At 38.8% G+C, this 20,761-nt stretch overlaps 1 protein-coding gene across 1 annotated transcript in view; it reads right to left on the bottom strand.

Moving 5' to 3' along the window:
• The window catches only part of Hml (Hemolectin), a 586,263-nt gene that overhangs the window by 154,372 nt on the left and 411,130 nt on the right, over positions 1-20,761 (bottom strand). Inside the window, exons 69-72 of the mRNA XM_068226073.1 lie at positions 11,777-11,838; positions 5,224-5,442; positions 4,793-4,912; positions 4,327-4,485 (exon numbers count right to left, since the gene is read on the bottom strand). Of these exons, the coding sequence (XP_068082174.1) occupies positions 4,327-4,485; positions 4,793-4,912; positions 5,224-5,442; positions 11,777-11,838 (560 nt within the window). The remainder of the gene's footprint in view (positions 1-4,326; positions 4,486-4,792; positions 4,913-5,223; positions 5,443-11,776; positions 11,839-20,761) is intronic.

The following is a 20,761-nucleotide window of genomic DNA, read 5'->3' as shown; positions in this document are numbered from 1 at the left end:
TGTTCAAAAATCCAAGTCTAAGAGGGAATTTTTTTTAAAATGGCAAAAATGCATTTGAATGTGACCTAATAATATGGAACAGGACAAATACAAAATTTATTAAAATTATTTTTACTCTTGGGGTACAAAGGGTTAAGAAGATATTTCATTTGTTCTAGTTGGTAAACCTTATTTCTGGTTATTGTTTTTTGATGTGCCGAAGTTGTCAACACTTCACCTGGCTTCTCCCCTAATGTAATCTGCCTATCACATGCCTTTAACTAAGTTCTCTAGCCAGTCAGTACCCGTGGGGTGTATGGAAATGTAGCCTATGAGTGCTCTGGATTTTAATTTAATCTAGAACTTTCCTCTTTAAGGAGAGCGGTTTAGTGCCGTCTTGTCTGATTTGCTCGCCTGTTTAAGAGTGCAACGTAATGGTGGTTAGAGGGGGCCGGGAGGCAGGGCGTGGCCTGCTTGAAGAAGTTCCACCGCTAACAGGAAATGGCAGAATTTATCTAAACATGTGATTTTACCGGCGTGTGTTTCGCGTGAAAGATTTCAGCAGTTTTCCTCAAAATCTAATATGCAATCTTGTCCTTTTTTTCGGGCTGAAATGAAGGACCTTCTGCGCAGTCTTCGAACTCTATTTATATTCCCTACTGGGAAAGTATTTAATGTAAGGGAGAACGAGTGGTGACCCTCCGAACTTTCTCCTTCTACTTTTGAGCTGGTCGACTAATGTTTTCAACCTCTGAATTTTGGGGATTTATCTCGGCTTTTAATCGTTCGCCTTTAGTCACCCTTTTTGGCATGGGATTAGCCTCTTTGTCATTTGGCCTTAAGCCCCCTTAGGTTCTTGTCTTCTCCTGAACATCCTTCTAAGGGGTGCTGGTGTTTTTCCTCCTCGCCTTCCGTTAATGGCCTGTTTCGTGTAACCTTTTCTTTTTCTTCTTATGGCCTAGTGGAATGGGTAATTCTTCCATTGTATATTCTTTATGGTTTTTCGGGTAATCGTACCTAAGTTTAGGTTTCCTTGGGGAACAGTGCTTTAGCTGGTTGTCAAACTTTGTAATTAATAAGCCCACCATGGGGCAACCTATGTGCGAATACTAGGGGTTTACAGTGAAATTGAAAATGTAAATAACACATATTGCTTGTTTGAGGCTAGCCTCTAAGTATTTGGAACTCAGACTCTATAACGTGTACCTTTTCGTAACAACAATGCTCTTTCATATGTAGGTTAACGACTGGGAGATTCTCCCAATTAATCTTGTACCTGATTTAGGGCTCCTATGTCCAATGCCTTGTTGGGGCTGACGAGCTCGTTGTTTAATGTGAATATCACCAAAGTAATATTTCAACTGTTTCATGTTATATCACTAAATTACTCTCTCTGAATTTTAAGAATGGAACGAAATAAAATTTCCACTTTTTGTTAACGTAAATTGTTACTCTAAGTGATTCCCTCTCCAGCCATTCACCCCACTTGCTCCCTTACCTCTGCGTTCCACCATAAATCTCCGTATCAATAGGTACAGACGGTACGTTTCGAAACATATCAGCTGTCGCAAAATCTTCCACATCGTTTCCTGTAGAAGTTGAATTTCATGGCTTGCTCTTGGACCGTGGACTGTGCACGAAACTCTTTCCACTATTGCATCAGACACGCTTGGTCGACCTGTACTTTTCTGTTCACACACAAAAGCACTGTCCTTAAAATGCCAATATCACTCAGAATGCTCTGCTTAATTGGCGTTTCATTTTTGTGCACTCTTTGAAATTCACGCTATATGATAATTCACGTATTCCAATATACAAAATCCCTTTTCGTGCTTTGTAACCATCTTCCACTGCATTGCACTGCACTTGTGCTGCCTAATGGTGTATCACGATGCAAACTGGTAGGTTTATGATTCTTTTTGCGTATCAGTCATATTTTATTTTTTAATCTTTGAAAAACACAGTGGTTTGAAAACCTAATTGTTCTTTTATAGCAACCCTCTAATGAGTCGCTGAGTTGAAAAGTATTGGCAGAAATGAAAAATGTTATCTCCATTAAACGTCAATTGTTTCACATTTTAGTGATTCAAAGCTACCAACCATTTCAGTGTAATCACTTTTCCTTTTCTTAACTTAGAATCCATAACAATATCGGGTACCTCAAATCATATTTATGTGCTGAAGATAATACGAATAAAGAAATTGTTTACTTTAGATCATATTTTATCTAGCAATCTACAGCCATTCTTCAATATATTTGGCATATATTGAGAAACTCCAAAATTTACACAATTCCTTACTGATGCCCTTGAAGATATCATACACGATGTTTTTACGTCATTAACGGTAATCGAAAATGCCGAATAATTATCGAGTGTCTGAGTTTGTGACTCACTAAAATTGCATTTTCTCACTGGAAAATAACTGAATGTCTGAGGTGCTGATGGGAATAATCACTGTAGTCCAAAGTTATGACAAATGTCCTTATTATTACAAAGCTTACGGCTAATGCTGGAAGAACACCATACGCATGTGGATCAATGAAAGTGGAATCTGTGACATATTGTTTTCTGAATCCTTACCATATGGAAGTTTTCAGAATAATAAGGTATGAGGCAAAACAAACTGTACTTCTGTAATAACTCAAGAAATTACTGTAACTACTCTATTAACTGGGGAACGTTCCTAGGTGGCTCATCTGACCAGAAAATAGAATCCTTCAGTATGCCCCATATGAGGCATCTGGGGGCATGAGATCCGGGGATTGCGAATGGTACGGGAAATTAAGCGATCTTCAAACAGTTGTTGCACAAGGGCTGGTGACTCCATTGTGGTGTGAACTGTAGTTCTATCTTGCTGCATCCTTTTCCTTTCCGTGGCAAGTTTCTGGTAACATTCAGTACTGTTTGATATTCAGAGCACGTTCATAATTCTAGTACTATTTGCTTTGCGACATACTGTATATTGCCCTTTGTTTCGGACTCTTTTGTAACGTTTCATTCACAGTTTATGTTTTGTCCTTATATTATAAAAGTTCCTTCACAATTTCAGAGAGATTCTTCCATGTAACAAAATGACATTATATCCATATTTTCATCGAAAAAATTAATGTATAATTAAAATGATACGGTAAATTCCCTGAAAATGTATGAAACAATATTGAATTACCTTCACCTAGTCGTATTTTGTTGAGACATTTGGTCAAAATAACGAGTTCTCAGATAGATGTTTAACATACGAATTAATATACTGTATTATTTTCTTATCAGTTTGTTAATTTTACTGAGAGAAATAAAGTCACAGATGTTGTACAGAACTATTCTTGGTTCGAAATGGAACTTTTAGATTTTGGGGATGAAGATATAGGTAATTTTACCAAATTGATAATTCTACCAATATCTTCATTTATGAAAGCTTAAAATACAATTATTCTTTTTGCGTGATATGCTTCAAGGATTTTATTCCTTTCATGCTTAGATGGCAATAATTTTTCTACCCTCAAAATGGCCATGAGAGGGTGAGGTTAGACTCTATTGACGCACTACATCCTGTTGTTAGAACTGCGGTTTTACCAAAATATAATGTTGTACCTTACAATTTATCCAGGATGCAAGGAATTTGAAATTCTCGTTGAAAATTTATAACAGAAAAATAAAGCCAATAGGGACAAAGAAATAAAACATGTACTCCAATAAAAGGACGTAAAACGTTAAAGTCCGCAACGCGAGGATTTAATGCTTCACTTCATGTGATGACTTTCTACAAGCGAACAGTATCACATCGCATTAAATAAGAATACAAATTCATTCAGACGGGGAGATCACAGTCTTGTGATCTGTACGGTGTGCACTTTTATGAGAAGATTCCCCGGCTTTTGTGGTTGCAGTTAAGCAACAAGTTAAGCTACAGTTAATGCACCAATAATAAATATATATGAGGTTAGTTTACGAGTATTTCATCACGCACATATTAAACTGGTATTTGTTAAGACTTGCTGGTTGGTTTTGAATGGTGGCTGTTAGGAAACACGACAGAAAATTGATAATAACCCGTTTTCTCCCAGGATATTTTAAGCTATACTATCAATATCCCTTTTCTTGTGAAATATCCATGAGAAATATTACCATGTCACTGTTGTTAATGCGTTCACTTGAAATTGTAAGTGAGTACACGTATGTTTACAGCTCAATGGATCCTTACATCATTCAGGAAGGATCCAGAAATTAAAATGAAAAGTAATATAGCACATTGTACAAGTAATTCCAAAGGAACCATAAAAGTTTGATTTAAAACAAACATGCTAACATGCTAATACTTATTTGTCATAAAAGGTAAAAATATACTAACCGTGCCATTGAGTAACAGGCAGGAATACTGAGTGCAGTTATCTTCTGATCGCATTACCTCTCCTTCGACATACACTTTACCACTGTGGACACAACCTACCGGTTTACATTGACCGCAACAATCACGAGAATTTGGTTCAGGTGGATGATACTTGGAGCCCTGAAAATGGACGTTTATTCATTGGTATCATATTTCAGTACACGTGCATATTATTGTACATTATATACCTAGATGATAGAAACAAGAAATTATGAATACTTGAGACATTACTATACCGGTAAGTTAGATTAAAGTAACGTTTGTGTTTTATCTAAAATATTAATGCAAGACAGATATATAATAGCACATCACACCATCGTATGAAGCATAAAATGTTTGGTTCCTTTAATGAACCGTAGGAACAAATAATCGGCTGTTAGTGCATTTATTAGCAGATTTACATAAGCGGTATAAATAAACTACCCACCAGGTCACAAGAGGTAATGCATCTCTCAATTACATCCTTCTTAACAGTTCCTTCATCTGTCTCCAAACACATGTATCTTTGGCAGTGATCTAGTTGTTGGGATACCCACGATTGTCCCGGCTGAAATACAAAAAATATATATATTATGTACGATGGAATGGAACATGTAAAGTTTACAACTAAATGTTGGCATCAAATCGGCAGGTTTCTTTTCCAATATGTTCACGTTAAGAGAGTCATTAGGCCTACTTACTTATTTTAAACCAATGTGCTATTCAAATGTGGTTTTCTGTTGAAGTTTTATTCTCACACGATATCTAATTTCACTAATTTCAATAATTTATTCATGTATTTATTTATTTATTTATTTATTTATTTATTTATTTATTTATTTATTTATTTATTTATTTTACTTGTGGGTATGATCTTACCTTTAGAACCCTTTCACCTATTTTGCAGGCATTCCGCTTGATATGAGGGCAGCACGCTCCTGGTGGAACTACACTTTCTACTACATAATCTATGGTAATATTTTCACCCATATCAGCGCTAGGACAGACTGTGTTATTGCACTGAATCTCCGGTGTTCCTCCTGCATTCCGTATGCACATGCATTCTGTACATGGTGTCTCCTGCCACTTGTAACCAATCTGAAACAATATATAGTTTTAAATATAAAATATATTTTTTAACTAAATAGAGTCTTTGTGATACACTGAAAAAATGTATGGTGTGTTGATGACAATGGTGAATCTGTGAAAAACTTAATTTCTAGTATCCCGTGTCATCCAAACACTGCTTTATTAATAGTTACAATGATGGCCATAACATTTACCTGTGGATGAGACAGGTGTTGGCTTTAGCCAAGTGAACTTCAAATTCAAGTCTCAATCAATACGTATTCATACTAGAAAAGTCAGAGGTAAGAATGTTCTCGTATATTTTTCTTCCCTATCTCTACTGTTTTGTTCGTCGCCGTAAGATCTATCTGCATCGGTGCGACTTAAAACAAACTGTAGAAAAAATAAACATATTTTTGTACTCTACATTAACCATTGCTAACGGGGTGTAAAAGGCTTGGTTAGTTCACAATTATTTTGTCCTAGAACTCTTAATCCATGCTTGAATGATTTGATGGTGATTGGAATTGAAATGTGCTTAGTTTTCTATGAGAATTTTCAGTAAATTAAGTATCTTGATTATATATTGAAATCAGAGTTTGAATCCAAGCTCTGATGATACTCAGAAGACACCCCGACTCTGTGTTTTTCACCTACACTTAGTATATAATAATGACATTGGTTTTACGTCCCACTAACTACTTTTACTGTTTTCCGAGACGCTGAAGTGCCGGAATTTCGTCCCGCAGTTGTTCTTTTACACGCTAGTAATCTACCGACATGAGGCTGACGTATTTGACCACCTCCTTCTTATGCTTCTTCTTTGACGTGATTTGTTTGGCATTGGATAGCACTTTAATACCAATATAAATGGGCCGCTTACCCAGGCTCCACACCGTGATATCGAACTTCGTCTGTTATTCGAACGCTTCCTCTTGTTGATTGGTTTACATCATCTGCTTGTGACTTTTAATAAGCATTTATCTACCTTTTGAATTAATTATGCTACTGATTCGATTGAGGTGTTGAATCTCATCAACGAATTTTTCAAGAACATACTTTCATGTACGGGTTGAGACTGAATTTTTTAAGTGCAGGTCATAATGATCGAGGTCATCCGTTATTATTTTAACCAGAATTTGTGTATGATTATATATTAGGCAAGGTACATATGTTGGAAAGGCTATGTTCTGCTTAATAATTTGTTGTAAAATGGTTTTCGTTGTATTTCAAAAATTTTACATAGATATAACAGATGACTAGTATCACCGATCGACTGGTTACAAGTACATATTGGTGTATCCTGTAATTGAAATCGGAATTTATATTCCGGCATGAATGCATGATAGAATTGTACACGGACTGGTGTAGCCATATGACGGCGTGTGTATGTATTCCTACAATACCACGGGCGGTTACATATATTAGGCTGGATGTTGAAGTATGAGCGACCTTTTAACGAGCTAAATTTTCTCAGATTTCCAACCACGTTTGTTCAATGCTGTCCTTCGTTGCAGGGGTGTAATCAGTATATGGAAATGATATGAGAAAGGGGAGTCCATTTCCGGATGCTGCCTCTTTGGATATGATGTCAGCTTGTTTATTTCCTAATATGTGAGAATGTCCGTGGATCCAATCTAAGGTTGTATTATTGCCCATTTGTTCCAAATCATGTAATAGGTTCTTTAAATATTAAAAGTACTGTATATCAGTTACTGGATGGATTTGCAGCTTGGATACTATTTAGAAAACTTAGTGAATATGAATATATGATGGACTTAGCAATTTTATGTTGTTTAAGGTACAATAATGACTGTCTGAAGGCAAATGCCTCCCCCGTAAAAATGGAAGCCATTTTTGGCAGACTAAATTTTTGAAAACCTTTAGGGGAGGAAACATAGTAGGCAACACCTACTCCAATTTGGTTTAGAACCATCGGTGTGTATGATGAGGTATTGCTCTTGCAATGACAAACATATGCGAAAGGAATTCAAAATCGTTAGTGGATTATTTTTTAATACTGTGTTAACTACGACGGAATAGTGTGGTAATTATATGAGGCTTATATTGTGTTATATCATAAGGGAGTGAGTAGGTAGGAAGGGAGATACATTGTACAATATTGCAGTCAGGTGTTTTTCTTTCAAGAAAATGATTTAAAAGTCGGTATTACGTAGAAGTGGTATGGGATACCGTGGGCGGTATTCAACCGTGCAATACAAGTCGCCATTCATCTTCCAAAATATTAAAATTAACACATACCCCCAGGTCTAGCCCCCCCCCCTACAAACTATCCTACGGGTGCCCTTGGCTAATAGGGCTGGTGGTTTTGCTATTAACTCGTGCTGTTTCTGACAATGTACAGATAAGAGCTTCAACTTCGGAAGTAGTATATATTGAAATGGACAGATATTTTAAGCAGGAATTTTTGCGATAGATAATCCCCTTTTTGGTGTAAAGGCAACTTTTCTGTCTCTACAAGAATTGCATTTATTGGAGTGATTTTAAGAGCTCCAATACAGTCTTAGTGCATTATATTGGATAGTGTGAAGCTGTTGTAAGGTTGTTGCAGAAGTAATATCGAAAAAGTAATTCAACCATAATCAGGTATTGATCTTATGGCATTTCGATATAGAGCAAGGATGGTTACGGGGACTGGCCCCAATTCCTTCTGACTACTGCTTTAATTATATTAATGGCATTATTTACTTAATATCTTAATCTCTCAAAATGATGTTTCCAATTGAGTTTGTTATCCGTGTAAATGTCAAGATATTTATGCAACAGCAATCGGAGTGGGATAAAGAGGCTTTGGGAGTTTATGGGAGAATGACCATAACTTCTTTTTAGCGAAAATCATTGCAGCTCTTTTAGCTGGGAATGCTTCAAATCCATTGGATGTTAACCAATTATGTGTATTGGTCAGTGCAGACGAGAGACTTTGTCTACACTCATTTAGATTGCTTCTTTGGAATATATCAGAATATCATCCGTATAAATTATAATCCGCCTATCCTGAAGTACTATGTGTTCTAGACCTATTAAATACAAAGCAAATAATATCCCACTTAAAGCACCTCCTTGTGGAAGACCCCGAAAGACACGTCTGACAGCTTCAGGTTGTCATTGTGTGTTTTGAGCTGTAGACGTGTATTAAACAGAAGTTGCCCCATTATAATGGTGAATATTTTCGGGAGTTGCATCGATATAATTTGTGTAAAAGGATATTTATATCAACATTGTTGTATGCTCCTTCGATATCTAAATTGACACCTATAGTATCATGTTGTCGTAACCGAGCTAGAAGATCTGTCATAACAATATTAATAGCCCAGTAAGTACTACGTCCTTTCATAAAGGCAATTTGATATTTCGGAAGCAGTTTATAGTACTCAAGGCACCAAAGTATTCGGTTGAAAAGAATTCGTAAATTGACTTTTCGAATGCGGGAGCCCAAGGCTATTCCACGGTAATTTCGAAAATTTTTCGGATCCGATTTTAGAAAATTTGGATTATATCAAGTGTATTCCACTTTTGAGGAGGTTTGGCTGACTTGAGAATGCTATTATAGTATTCGATTAGTATTCTTTTTTCGCAGTATGGTAAGGAGTTTATAATTGCGTAGTTGATATGATCGAGTCCAGGTGATGTTGTAATTGACCTTCTCACAGTGACTTTGAATTATTGGTAACTAATTGTTTGAATTTCGACATGAAAGCGCATATTATTTTCCCGAAGGTATGTTATAGAGTTAGGTACGGCAAAATTCGGAGTGTGTATGTAATAGGATTGTTGTATGCTTTCAATATTATGGATATGTTTTTTGTTGCCGATCGTTTGTATGGTCTCGCAAATTTCTAGCGGTGGCGTAGTTCTATTAATGTTTGTTATGAATTGTCCCTAGGCTTCCCTTCTTCTATTATTAAAAATTTGACACATTTGAGCGGGGTATTTGTTATATGTGGTATAGGAAATTATGCAGATTAAAATAATTCCGAAGCAAACGAAGCAAGTTCTTCCTTCTGTTAATCATCGCTGTGCAATCCTTAACCCACCATCGAATAAACTGTGCTTTATTGCCGAAATATCGTTTCTTTAATCTAAGGGGGTGAAAAAGCAAAATATTCATTTATAATCGTGATGAGGAAGGCATAGTGTTGTGGATGTAGAGAATGATTCCTGATCCTATTGTCGTAAAAAAGCTCGTAATAACAATCTTAGAAAGAACGCCAATAATGATGTATGTCCGTTGAGGGTGATATGTTCGACTGTATGCCCTCCCTAATTGTAATAAATATTGGGAAGTGATCGCTTAAGTGAGTATCTTTAACTGTTTGCCAGGTGGCTCGATGTGCCAATGTTAAGCTTCAAATGTTCAAATCTACCGCACTTTTAGCTTGACCAGGGGCAGTAAATCACGTGGGAGATCCATCATTAAGTATTATTAGCTGATTCGCTTGCGTAGAGTGAAGAATGTTCCCTGCTTTAGTTGAAATTACTTGACATCGCCAGTCTGAATGAGAGCGTTAAAATCTCCACCCACTATGACAGATGAACATTCGGTGAATTGAGTAAAAATTTGATCCCACTACGCCCTTTTTCCTTGTACACTGCGGGGACGATAGATGTTTATCATTGCAATATGTTAACATGCACGGCTAAAGTGAAATATTAATTATCTTGAATGTGAGATCTAATTTTTTGTAAGAAAGACTGTTATCTATTAATGTAAAAATGCCGTCTTAACCACATCCGTCCAGCCTTTTTACACTATATCCCGAAATTTGAAAACTAAAATTTGGCATTAGCCGCAAATCTTGAATTAATACTGTATGGAGATTATACTCATTAATAAGTAAGACAAGTTCGTGTCACTTGCCCAATATACTTCTACAGTTTCATTGTATGAGTTTGAGCATCATTTTAAAATATGCGATTCACCTTGTCGTTTAACTGCTTAATTAAATGGCGCCAATGCGCCTTCTATTTGACAGTCTCCATTAACTTGAGAAATTCGTTTTTTACTTCTGGTTGCAAGTCCTTTTTTCTTTAAATGTGTTGACTGTACTGTACCCTCTCCATATTAAGCGCTGGCTCTGTAGACGTTGACGGACCTGTGGGTGTTAAGAATTCTTGCAAATCACTGGATTATAGAAGAATACTTGTGCATTTAACATTACACTGAATATAGTGACCTGTGCAGGCAGCTTTCGGGTTCGAAAGATGACTTTTACAGTACCCGTGGGTACGTATTCTGTACGGCGATCTATTAATGTTCGCTTGATTAAGCACTGGACTTGTTTAACTGTCCATGACAACTGGCTGACTTGCAATACCTCCACAATGGAAATATTTTTGTCCACACCACGAACTAGCTCCACTCGATAGATATTAGAGGAAGAGATATATGCTTTTAAGTTTTATTTCTGCCAGAGTCGAATGCCTTAGAAACTAGTTTGCCCCTTGAGAAAATTTGAATTGTATCTCAATTCTTTTCCTTCCATTTCTACTAACTGATTGAATCCCTTCAATGTGCCTTTCAAAAATCTACCTAGGAATATAGGGTGTAAATTGCCCGCATTCCGGTCATCATAGGATTCCAATTTTATCACACATGGACCCTTGTGATTACTAGAATACATTTCTCTAACTCGCGATTCGGTGGCCCATTGGTTCAAACTTGATGGTTTCTTTTCCGCACTTTGATTATCACTTGTTTTCCACTGATGTTACCCGTGTCCATATATACTTCCTCTTCATGCTTAATATCCAAGTTAGAACCTAAGTTTGAAAAACGATTGGTTACCCTACCTCCACAGTCGAATTCCATTTCCCGCACGTCACCACTCAGCACACGAGAGATTAAACTGAAGCACTCGGAACATCAGTACACAGAAATCAGTGCATGGTAAACTATGATTTGAACACCTTCAAATACCACCGGACTGAACTAGGATCGAACCCGCCAACCTCTACACTTAGTAGATGCTTGAGAATAAATGCCAAATACTTACAACAATGAATAACAAGAACATTCCAGACCTGATCACTTATCCATTTATACTTTGTTAAAAATCGAATATGGCAAAAACCTAGCCAAAGTTGAATAATTCAGTAGCCTACCTGTAATATACACGAAGTTAGAGAACTCTGGATGTGGCCAATATTGAATCACTAATTTGATGCAACACTCTGACTTTCAAAGTGGATTTGAATAAATAAATTATCAGTCCCTCACAACGAAGAATTACCATAAACGTAACTGAAATTTGATAGTATTGTCGAATTTGTTTGTGGAATATGAATAATTTGAATTGATGACCTTGAACAGGCAGTTAATCCTGCAGTTAATTGTGCTACTTACCTCTCTGGTAATGGCCTTGGAAATGTTTTTCATCTCTATTACACACTTATCAGGTGGTAATCCTAGAAATAAATTAATAACATTTTAGTTTAATAACCACCATTACATTTTGTGAAGGAAGATTTTAAGTTAGTGTTTAGTGATCCTTAGATTCAAGAAATGTTTTACTGTCATAATCTTTCATGTACTGTTAATATCGTAATGACGCGATATTTTATATCAGCCGTTGTCATGTACCATATTATCATTGTTTTAGGCGCCCTAACATGTAGGTGATCTGCCCTAGATGTATATCTCACCCAGTTAGGTTATTTCAATAACCTAGCAGAGTTAACCCATCCATTGACATACATGAAGTTGAGGACCTCTGAATATGATTGCTATTCAATGATGATTTGATTTCCAACACGAGTTTGTGGAACTTATTCATGTCCACTTTAAACCGAGAAATTATCGTAAACAAAATTGAAATTTGACTGACGCTGAGTCTATACGTGGAATACAAAGAATTTGAATTGGTGATATATATATATGTAGTACCTATAGGGCCTTAATACTAATTCTAGTTTCATCCATATATATATAGTATATGACAATGGCTGATGTAAGATACCATGCTATTACAGAATTTACATCACGTATTCCATAGATACAAAAAACAACATATGTACAATTAATACACACACGCTGTTGACCATTAAAATTGCAAGACCGGCTGCATCCGATCTGCTTGACATGTACAGAATCTGTGCATCCTAGAAGGCTAAATGCACGATTACCAGTACAGCATTACTGCACACCATATACCGCACCTCAATCATCCTCCTGGCAAGCAGTAGAAGAGGCAAGGACAGAGAAGATATGTTGCATAGCGGAAGCGTGTTCGTTCGCCATCCGTGCCTGCAGATAGCTTAAATCAGTGGCGTGGTGTAGGGATTTCCTAGTTGTTGCAAGTTCGAAAAAGATGCACTTTTTCCGAGCGGTTTACTAGTGTTTTACAGAAAAACATACTTTTCCAAACACAATATTCATTATATAGAACTGTACGAAGAATATTAGAATTACAATAACAATAAATGTGGAAAAAATTACCCATAAGTTCTGTTTTTGAAGAACCGCCAGAAGTTGTGTTGCGCGTACTGGTACTTCAGTTAAATTCGTCTTCCTTTTCTTTACACAGCTTCATTGTATTTTTATGTTGATGTTTTAAATGCCACCCCTAATGAGAAGTCTATTATCGTTTGGCCAAAACGCACAAGAGAAACAATGGAAGGAACATGATTGTTAGAATTTCTATGCCTGGTGCGTAGAACAGAGAAACTATCCATATTTTTGATACCATCTTATGTCCAGGAATTTTTTATTTGAAAAAGTAAACGGCCAGCAAGAGTCTTGAACATTCTTCACTACCGCTCTGCCACGGTGATTGTATATACGATAGGGATGAGAATTTCTCTCACTCGAGAGTCTCGAGACAAATATCCAAAATCTTGAGAATCTTATAAATCATCTCGAGAGAAAGTGGATAGTGCTGCATTCTCTTCAGGGCGTTGGCGAATTACGACGAAATGTTAGTGTTAGAATTTCTTGCTGGAAACGAGGCATTCGGGTCATTTTAGACGATCACATGGTAGGCTGATCTGCCAGCGAACAAGCGGAATATTTGCTTTGACATTATATTAAGTTTCATATGAACATACTGGTTATTTTCAGAAAGAAATGGTAGTATAGTAAATGAGAGTGAATCAATGTGCAGCAAAGATAATGCAGTGACTTTACAGTTGCCATCAACTTTTATTCTGTGAGAAGGAAGTCAGTTTCCTGGCGAAATTCTATTTATACCGATCTGTTTCCGGACCAACTTTGCTTCAGGGGAGTGAAAGCTGGGTGGACTCCGGTTATCTTATTCAAAGTTAGAATTATCAGACAAGAAAGTAGGAAGTATGATCGCTGGTAAAAACAGGCGGGAACAAAGGCTGGAGTGTAGTCCTAATGAGGAGAGAAGGGTTAATTTAGGAATTAACTTGATTGATGAAGTTGTACGCATAAACCAGTTTAGGTGGAGGGATCATGTGAGGTGAATGGACGAGGGGAGGTAACGTAGAACAAACGGACTCGGTCATGGAGGGTAAGGGAAGTAGAGCGAGACCGGTACGACGATGGATAGACTCAGTTTCTAAGCATTTAAATGTAAGAGGTATCGAGCTAAATGAGGCAACAGAGATAGAAGCAAATAGAGGATTGTGGAGGCATATAATAAATTCTCAGAGGCTTGCAGACTGAACGATGAAATGCCTAAAAGTCTATATTGAAGATATATATTTTAGTATTACTTTCCAGCTCTGTCGTAGCTCCTGTTGGCGTTTCCTGGAAAGGATGACTAAGCCAGGCCGGGAACCTCCATGCCTTCTAGAAGGCGCAGCGGGAATATTCCGTCTCTACCCGAGCCCCGAATTTTCTAGTAATCCATCACCAGAATATAAAAAGGAAGCTAGCAATGAGTAATTGGTGGGAGTCAGTGTTAGAGTTCAGAAGTTGGACTGGGACGGCAGTAGTGTTGGCTATCGTCAGTGTCCCACCGGTATTAGAGTATCATCGTGAACTGAACAGAGTACTTTGTGTGTACTGCCTTAGAGTACTGACTTGAGTAGGTACTGTATGTGTACCGACGTGGAGTGAGTGATTGGAGCTGGATGACACTAGTGCTGAATATCATCAGTGTCGCTCTGGTGTCTGAGTATTGTCGTGTACTGAGCGGAGTACTGTCCATGAACTGCCTTGGGGTACTGTGTGTGTACTGCCATGGACTGTAGACTATCTTGGAGTCAGTGCGTAGAATAGCTGGCGTGAGTAGAACTGGGGCAGTGTTAATTGTCGTTGTTGTGAGGAATACTGCAGTGCTAGTTAGCACCTTTGATTTGTTGCTGTTGTGTGACCGTTATTTTTAGTCGTCAGCGGCCACGCTAATTGACTATTGACAGTATGAGTGGCGGACTTAATCTGGGTTCGAGCAAGGAGCAGTCGTCGTGTGTATGGTGGCCAGAAGCCCTGTATTTTTATCTGTCTGCATGCAGCAGCTGTGCGGGATGACTGGACTTGCGAGGTGAAGTGAAAGTAAAGCGAACTGCCAATCAAGATTTACGGAAAGTCGCCCGACCAGAGAAAGACTGCCCAACTCGAGTCCTGCTGTGAGAGACTTTTAAATAGGCAGCAGTTAGTGGAGTGTGGTCATTCACCAATATAACTGTGTGTGTACTAATGGGGTCACCCTACAAATATATTAGACTGATAAAGCAGAGTATGTTTATTCGTAACAGTATGTATGTATGTATGTATGTATGTATGTATGTATGCATGCATGTATGTATGTATGTATGTATGTATGTATGTATGTATGTATGTATGTATGTATGTATGTATGTATGTATGTATGTATGTATGTATGTATGTATGTGTATTGTACCGGAAACACCGATACGAGAAAGCAAGTTCGAAGTATGAAAGTTAAACTTCCTGCGAGGTGAAGGATAGTCAAGCCCGCCGAACTCCGCTGACGTACACAGCAGTGACGTGGCCGCCTCAGGTCGGCTTCGCGCAGCGAGCATTACCACATATGGTTATGTTCCGATCCATCTGTAAAAAGCCTATTTGGAGTTAAGATACAATTACTTTTGCACCACCAGTGCGGAGGCTATAATAACAGCTGCAAACTATACAATTTTTGAGAAAAACTACCAAATACTTCAGGAGTTATAGAGGTGGATAATATACACGTTTCGAGGTGCTTCATCGGCTCCAGGTATAAACGCAAGGTGATATAGACTACAGACAGACAGACAGACAGACAGACAGACAGACAGACAGTAATACTCTACCGTCTCTACGATATGGGTGACTGGTGGAGCTCTACAAGTGCGGCAGACAGAAGCTAAGTCTAGCCGGGATTCGGTATTTCGGTGAGACGATACTCTGACTCTCCTAGTGTTCGTTTCCAGTGGAACATAATTTTTCCCTTCAAGTGCCATATCAGGGCTTGTGTTTTCTAAACAAACAGTGGCGTTCCGAAGGAACATAACATTTTTCCAAGTGTTACAATTTCTCCAAGTGTTGTAATTTTTCTAAGTGTCATATTGAACTTGTGTTTACGAACATAGAATATTTCCGAGTGCCACATTTGAAGTTGTGTTTTCGTAACAAACTGTGGGAACATAGAATATTAATGTCATATTTTGAACTTGTGTTTTCTTCTCGTGAAGTTCCGAGAGAACAAAGAATTTTTCAGTGCCGTATTGAAGCTTATAGTTTCTACTTCGTAATAATTATTCACAGACAGTGTTAAAAATTCTTCAAATGCAGTTAAACTTCAATAATTATTTATAGACAGTGTTGAACAGTCGTTGAGTGCACGTAATTTCAATGATTATTTACAGACAGTGTAGTACATTATCCGAGTGCCATTAAACTTGTTTAACTTATAACAAACATGCTATGTCCTGAAATTGCACGAACTGTAAATATTACGTTCAAAGTTATGACCCAGTCATAAAAATCACGAAGCCAGTCAGTTAGGAACAGTGATAACGTTAGAGATCTAATAGCATATTTCAGACTGTCATGTTAATATCAGCGGATTTACGTCGCGAAATTGACATTGTAAATTTGTACATAATTTCCCCAAGTATCAATTGGGCTGACATGTAACGTGTGGTCAGTTACTCAGTTCAATTGTTTTCTTTTCGTGTGTCAATTTCATGAATCTTTGACATGAGTGATTCAACGAGGTGTTTGAATCACAGATTCAAGTGTCGATTTCATTAACATTTGACGTATCCTAATTACAAGAATCAATGAAGTATTTAAAGCAAAAATTAATTTATTCGACAGTGATACAAGTCAGGTGAATATCATACGGGGGACTTATGTGCTCGTCACGGCTCACCTCTCACTATTCTCGTGCGAGATCGAACCCCGCAACGTGTGCACCTGGAATTTCGAGAACTTCCAGATCCTCCAGAAATTCTAGAAATTCTAGAACGTCGAGAACTTCGCATCAAGTACGGGCGTGGTCCCTGTCCGGACTGAGCCCGGTAATCAGCCCGCTGATTCCAGCCTTCTACAACGTATCAACTCAACTTGCGTAAAAGGTGATATGAATTTGTTTCAAATGAATAATAAAACCAGATTTTCAAAATAATATAAATTCAATGAACTAATACCCCTCTCGGTACCAACACCAATGCTTACGTACCACCCACTTAGACATATCGCATGCTCTTCAAGCTAGTATCTGCGGCTAAAGACATTTGTCCTGGTACAGTCTCTATGTACGTACTTATGTATGTATGCATGTATGAAATGAAACGGGAATGTCACTGCAACATTCATTATCAAAGTATTTCTGGTGCAAACGAGCGCAACTCGTAACAACAGCTGTACGACAGGTTTGAAAAGACCGCTGTGCACGCGGGTGACGGATATGGCAGCTCTGCACGCAACCTACACGCTGATGGAAAGCCGGCCAAGGACATATGACGCAGCCATCGAACATTCGATTCCTTCCATCTCATAACTTCCAAAACCGAATGTGATACAAAACTTTCAATTACAGCATCGTATAGCCCATAACATGAGAGGGTAGAATACCAAATTTCATTAAAATCGGCGGTGGGATAACAGAGAAATTGAAGATAGAATTGGACGAATCAGAAGCCATGGTACCCGGACCATGGGTAAAGAAAGAAGCTAGTTGAGTTAGTTTAAATCAGTATCTGTGTGTATTCCCAGCTACCACGGTGTGCGAGCCAGCTGTGGAAGATATACGTCAGAGATTGTTACTCTGTTTGGCAGACTGCCGACGGTAGTTGTGTTTACGGAAAGTACAAGTGTTCGCCTCTGTGGACGGGTACAAATTTCTACGTGTCGAAAGTGGAAACTTTGAACTCTATTTCTGTGCAAGATAGGAAGTGATATAATATTTTGAGTCGTCAACAGCTGATAGACTTGTGTATTAAAACTTGAACAGTTCGATTAATTAACATTCTTGAGAACGGTACTAAATTCTCCGAGCGAATAACCATAAATTATTATCAACTTGCATAAATTGTGTGGACTCGCCACATAATAGTTTATCATCGTGTTATTGTACGTATTCATGGAAGTGATAGTTCAGTTACAAACGAGACCATTTGACTCATGTCAGTCTTTCGCAACGAACTGTATCATAATAATTTCTAAAGACTATGCCTTAGCTACAGAATTTATTTCGTAAAAACTGTGCTTCAGTAACAGAATTTGTTTTCATGAGACTGTGCCTTAAGGACATAACAGACTCGAGGTTTTTGAACTGCGTTCGCTAAGTAGGTTTTTTGCTAGGGGCTTTACGTCGCGCGGACACAGATAGGTCTTATGGCGACGATGGGATAGGAAAGGCCTAGGAGTTGGAAGGAAGCGGCCGTGGCCTTAATTAAGGTACAGCCCCAGCATTTGCCTGGTGTGAAAATGGGAAACCACGGAAAACCATTTTCAGGGCTGCCGATAGTGGGATTCGAACCTACTATCTCCCGGATGCAAGCTCACAGCCGCGCGCCTCTACACGCACGGCCAACTCTCCCGGTCGCTAAGTGGGCTTGATGCACTAGAACAGCGCATCGAACGACGAATCATTTCATTTATATTGAACTGTGTTAATCTTCTTCTTTCATTATGAACTGTGATATTCTATTAACTTGAGTTACGTCGGCAGTGCATCGAAGGACAATCACTTCATTTATGTTGAACTGTGTTAATCTTCTTCTTTCATTATGAACTGTGATATTCTATTAACTTGAGATACGTCGGCAGTGCATCAAAGGACAATCACTTCATTTATGTTGAACTGTGTTAATCTTCTTCTTTCGTTATGAACTGTGGAACTTGTAAATTCTACGAACTGTGTATGTTTGTGAATATGCAAAATATGCAATGCAGTAAAGAAGTGTCGTACCAGATCTCACTGACATTCTGTGCGATGCCTATACACTTCGTAACTCCTTTCATGGAACCAAAGTGGAATTAAATGCTAAATAAAAAATTCCACGTTGCACGTAATCGATCATTCGGCGTCAGACTCTCGGGTTCGATCCCGATCCTCATCGGACCTGCAAGACCTCTCAACCGCCTTGGGATAACGTGGTTGTCATGGTGCTGAGAGGAGATCCATAGTGAGGGGGAAGGAGTCAGGGAACGCAGGATATCGCCGACGCCAATGCCGAGATACAGCGTCACATCCAACCACTGTTTGGACTTTCTCAAATCCATCCTTCACATCTGTAAAGTGTGATATATTTCTTGTCTAACTTGAAGAAACAAAGACTTGAATTTCAAAAGAACGTATTCAAATACCATTCTCTCTGTGATTCCTAACATGGACCGGACACACCCTGGCGTCAATCCATGCTCTCCGATAAAACTAAAGTACGGGCGTTTCTGTATCAATGTGTATGTACGAGTATGAATGTATGTATGTATGTATGTATGTATGTACGTACGTATGTATGTATGTATGTATGTGTATTCTTCTGTGCAGCAATGCCGAAGAAGAAATGTAAATGTGAGGATAATTTATGGAATAAATACAAATCTTTTAAAGTGGGGAGAAACGAACAGAAAAAGGAGTGACTATAATTTGTCCCAGTTATATGATCGGATGTTTTCCGGACTCCACCCTATGTGTAGGGATATATTCACTGTTGCGTGTTTCTTTGGTGCTTGGTAGTGCGGTGTGTTGTACGTAAGTGAGGATAAGTTTATTACGACGAATATACACACCCAGTCTCCGAGCTAAATGAATTAACCATATAGAGTCAAAATTATCGGCCCAACCGGGAATCGAACCCGGCACACCATCATTAAAGGTCAGCACGTTGGTCATTCAGCCAAAGAGCGAATTTATTTTGGTAATGTAAAAAGTGCAGTACTGTGGTTCTTGGTGTGGGTTCCAGTTGTCACGTTCTAGTTCGTGAAATATGGGCGACGGCTGAGTGGCCTAATAAGTACCAGTACTCCTGAGAGTCGGTCTACCTGTTGCTATGGAATAGGAGTGGACATCTCGGACATATTCGGAGTAATGACCATCCTTGTGCTCAGGCGGCTAGGACTACACAAGCTACCGGGGTTCCCTAACCCGTTACAGGAGAGATTTTCACAGGGACTATGTATAAGTAGGGTAACGTCCGGCTTCACAGAATTTACCGAGCTCAGAACCTATTAAGCAAGCCTCGGATCTATAGGAGTAACAGAGTTCCACTTCCATTTGACAGTAGAGGGATTCCTTGCAATTCGATAGTGAGTTATTAATGTTAATGGGAATTATGGACGAAAGAAAGTAGAACTGGTTAAAACAGCAAGGAGAATGTGCCTGGATGTGTTAGGAGTTTATGATATGCGGGTAAGGCGAGATAACGAGGAAGGAATAGGAGATTGTAAATTGTATTAACCATAGCCAGAGCAGACATCGCTGAGGGACAACCCCTACGTGTTGTGAAGAGCTTCAGGTGACACCATCGCTGTCCTGGAGGAGGCGTTAATTGAACTGACGCTGGGGCAACGACGCCTACGAGTCTCGGCCTTCGTCGCCTTCATTACGATAGAGGTCATCCTGGGCCTAGAAGAGCTATAGGCACACGAGGTGAATGCCGACGTGGGACGATGTGTGTTGAGGCTCGGCAGGCAGGAGATAATACTCCGACGCCCAGGTACGTGACTCCGAGTAGCGCAACTAACGCTAGCAAGCGACGAAGTGATACCCGCTAACAGTGAGATGATAATGACGGATCGAATTGAGGGACCCGCACAAGGTGACAGCGTGCTCGTCGGGCCCGGATCGACGACAACCGATCAAGGACTGTACCTGGCTAGGATGCTCGTTCCGGAATGAAGTTGCGTGTCGGTACGAATATTGAATTTGACGCCACGTGAGCAGGGGTTAAACAGCAGGACCAAGCTTGG

Source organism: Anabrus simplex, chromosome 2, assembly GCF_040414725.1.
Source record: "Anabrus simplex isolate iqAnaSimp1 chromosome 2, ASM4041472v1, whole genome shotgun sequence".
Taxonomy (NCBI): Eukaryota; Metazoa; Arthropoda; class Insecta; order Orthoptera; family Tettigoniidae; genus Anabrus; species Anabrus simplex.
The sequence above is the reverse complement of the archived record's forward strand: the minus strand, read 5'-3'. Positions and strand labels throughout refer to the sequence as shown.